This window comes from Poecilia latipinna, unplaced genomic scaffold (assembly GCF_001443285.1).
Source record: "Poecilia latipinna isolate Pla-1442-1.1 unplaced genomic scaffold, P_latipinna-1.0 Scaffold1276, whole genome shotgun sequence".
In the NCBI taxonomy this organism is placed as follows: Eukaryota; Metazoa; Chordata; class Actinopteri; order Cyprinodontiformes; family Poeciliidae; genus Poecilia; species Poecilia latipinna.
Genome location: NW_015113892.1, coordinates 78,916 through 81,699, shown reverse-complemented (window position 1 = coordinate 81,699; position 2,784 = coordinate 78,916). Strand labels below are relative to the sequence as shown.

Below are 2,784 nucleotides of genomic sequence, written 5' to 3'. Positions count from 1 at the left end.
AACACACACACACCTGGCTGGCGAACGCCTCGTTGATCTCGAACACGTCGATGTCGTTCACTGTCAGGCCTGAGGAGGAAATGGAGGTCATGTTGGTTCTGTCGTGTCGGTTCTGGTCCAGAAGGTTCTGGTCGCCTCACCTGCCTGCTGCAGCGCGGCGGGGATGGCCAGCGCCGGGCCGATGCCCATCAGGTCCGGCGGGACGCCCACCACGGCGCTGCCCCGCAGCACGCCCAGAACCGGCAGACCCAGTTCCTCCACGGCGGCCCGGCGGCCCAGCAGAACCGCCGCTGCCCCGTCGCTCACCTGGCTGGAGTTTCCTGGAACAGAGCGGAGTCAGCGGCGCCGGCCAGGAGAAGGTGCTGCGGGTCGGGCGGTTCTGACCTGCCGTGGTGGTTCCGTCGGGTTTGAAGGCGGGTCGGAGCCGGGCCAGGTCCTCCAGGGTCGTTCCCGCCCGGATTCCCTCGTCCCTCCGAACCTGCAGCCGCCGCTCCCGGCCCGACTCGTCCCGGACCGTGACGGAGACGGGAACGATCTCCTGGTCGAACCGCCCCGAGTCCCGGGCCCGGGCCGCCCTGCGGGGACACACGGGTCAGCGCCGGCCCGGACGGGACCAGAGCCGGAGCTGCTGGGAACACTGGGAACACTGGAGTGACTGGGAGAACCAGAGGAAGGACAAAAAGCTGCAGAGCTAAAAAGCTAAACAACAAACTTGATCTGGGAGTCGAGAGCGAAGGCGTCCTGCTGCTGCCGGGAAACTCCGAACCGCTCCGCGACGTTCTCCGACGTCACGCTGAGGAGACGGAAAACATGGAATGACAAGAACGTTCCAGTTCTGGAGCCAATCAGATTGACTGGAAAATGTTGCAACATTGATATCAATAAATAAACGATGATGCTGGTAAATATCCTGATCTGCTCTGTGTGACCTTCAGTGGCTTTGTGAAGGTCGTTCATGCTGAGAGTTTTTCTGCTGACAGATCGACTTCATGCTGCTGAAGCCATAATTCCTGCAGTTGGTTGTATTGATTATTGAGCAGCCGATGGATCGGTGCCTCGCCTCCTCTCACCCCATGGGGATCAGGCAGTCCCTCGCCTTGGCGTTGGCCGACAGTCTGGAGCTCAGATCTCCTGGATCCCCCATGGATCGGAGCGACATGCTCTCCACTCTGAAACACAGCAGGTCAGAGGTCAGGATGATCCTGGACCAACTGCCTGTTTGTTGGAGTGAACAGGTCTCTGAACGTCTGGAGAACTGTTCTTCAGGAGAACTTTGAACGGGAAGAGAAGGACACTTCAGGAACTCACCCGCAGGCCAGGCCCAGCTGGATGGATCCGCTCCGGATGGATCCTGAGAAACAGAACAACCAGGTCAGACTGGGCCGGCGACCTGGAGGAACCAGCTGGAACCAACGGGGTCAGGTGAGGTCAGGTGAGGCGTTACCTGCGATGTTGAGCAGCGCCTGCAGGCCAGAGGAACATTGCCTGTTCACCGTGTAAACCGGAACCTTCTCTGGAAAACCGCTGCAACCACAACAGATGTTAGAACTTCCAGGCCCCGCCCCTTCAGAAGCCCCGCCCCTTCAAAGGCCTCAACATGCTGACCTCTGACCCCAGACCCTGACCTGAGGAAGTGAGCCACTCGGGCCATCAGCGCTCCGGCTCCAGGCTGCAGAACATTTCCTGCAGACAGAAAGCCTCTTAGCAGGATCAGAGGACGATGGCGCCCCTTCAGGCCAGGCTGGGTATTACACTCACCCACACAGACGTCCCCCAGCTGGTCCGGGGACAGTCCCACGTCCTCCAGGACGGCCGTCATCACGGCGCTCAGCAGCTCGTCCGGCGTGGTGTCCTGCAGGAAGACGGTCTGTTAGCATGCGATTAGCATTTGGCCCCTCCGGGCCTCCGTACCGCCCAGTCTGGACAGCAGCGGTTGGACGGACAGAGTCCCAGTTCAAACCAGTATGAATCTGCTTCAGATTAAAAACTGGAATATTTAATCCCAGTCTGCTTCTAAAGAAAACCAGGATCTTACTGGGATTAGTCCCAGTTAGCCCAGTGGATCAACGTTAGTTATTAACTTAGAAAACCGTTCTAATAATAATCATAGATTTTATTTCCAACAGCCTTAATATCTTTAAGCTTTAATCATCTTTAAAATCAGTTTGACTTTAATAAATCTGGGAACATGTCATTTGGTCCCCAACCTTTTTATTATCCGCGGAGGGGAACAATCCTTAAATCTTTCCGTCTAAACCAGACTTCAGACTCACAGCTCTACTCATCTCCTCCTCGACCAAACGCTCTGACTCTGGTCGCTATGGTAACGTTTACATATCCCTTCAAAATAAGATACAGATGCGCCACAAAAACGAGCATTTTACTTTCGTGAAAATTTTAACTCACGATAACGACTAACGGAGCCCTGAGCTTGTTTCTCTGCACCGAGACGGTCCCATCTGGGAGTGATGAGACAATGACACCCGAAGTGTTGCTGATATCCACAGCCTGCTGGGTCTCTAGTGGTGAAGCAGTTTGAAGCTTCATTGCCTCTTTAGCAGCCGGTCGCCGCATGTTACACAGAGCGGATTGAACACCGGGATAAATCCATTCTCCTGTCTCTTCTCTGGGCCTTTTCCCCTTTGCAAAGAAACTTTCCAAAGATACCTCATCCATCATTTTGCTGCTTGTGGGCTCAATGTTGGCGCGCAAGTAACAGAGAATCCGGTTAAAGGATTTTCAAAATAAAAGATATATTTAATTATTTAAATATTTAATTATTTA

General features: G+C 54.7%; 2 protein-coding genes across 4 annotated transcripts in view; one reads left to right on the top strand and one right to left on the bottom strand.

Annotated features, from left to right (window-relative positions):
• The window catches only part of acaa1 (acetyl-CoA acyltransferase 1), a 5,605-nt gene extending 2,929 nt beyond the window's left edge, over positions 1-2,676 (bottom strand). Inside the window, exons 1-10 of the mRNA XM_015054738.1 lie at positions 2,668-2,676; positions 1,759-1,867; positions 1,626-1,683; positions 1,445-1,524; positions 1,309-1,351; positions 1,071-1,169; positions 713-793; positions 385-575; positions 141-320; positions 4-69 (exon numbers count right to left, since the gene is read on the bottom strand). Coding sequence (XP_014910224.1) covers positions 4-69; positions 141-320; positions 385-575; positions 713-793; positions 1,071-1,169; positions 1,309-1,351; positions 1,445-1,524; positions 1,626-1,683; positions 1,759-1,867; positions 2,668-2,676 — 916 coding nt within the window. The remainder of the gene's footprint in view (positions 1-3; positions 70-140; positions 321-384; positions 576-712; positions 794-1,070; positions 1,170-1,308; positions 1,352-1,444; positions 1,525-1,625; positions 1,684-1,758; positions 1,868-2,667) is intronic.
• The window catches only part of LOC106961192 (calpain-1 catalytic subunit-like), a 19,130-nt gene that overhangs the window by 6,082 nt on the left and 10,264 nt on the right, over positions 1-2,784 (top strand). The gene's annotated exons all lie outside the window — the stretch shown is intronic.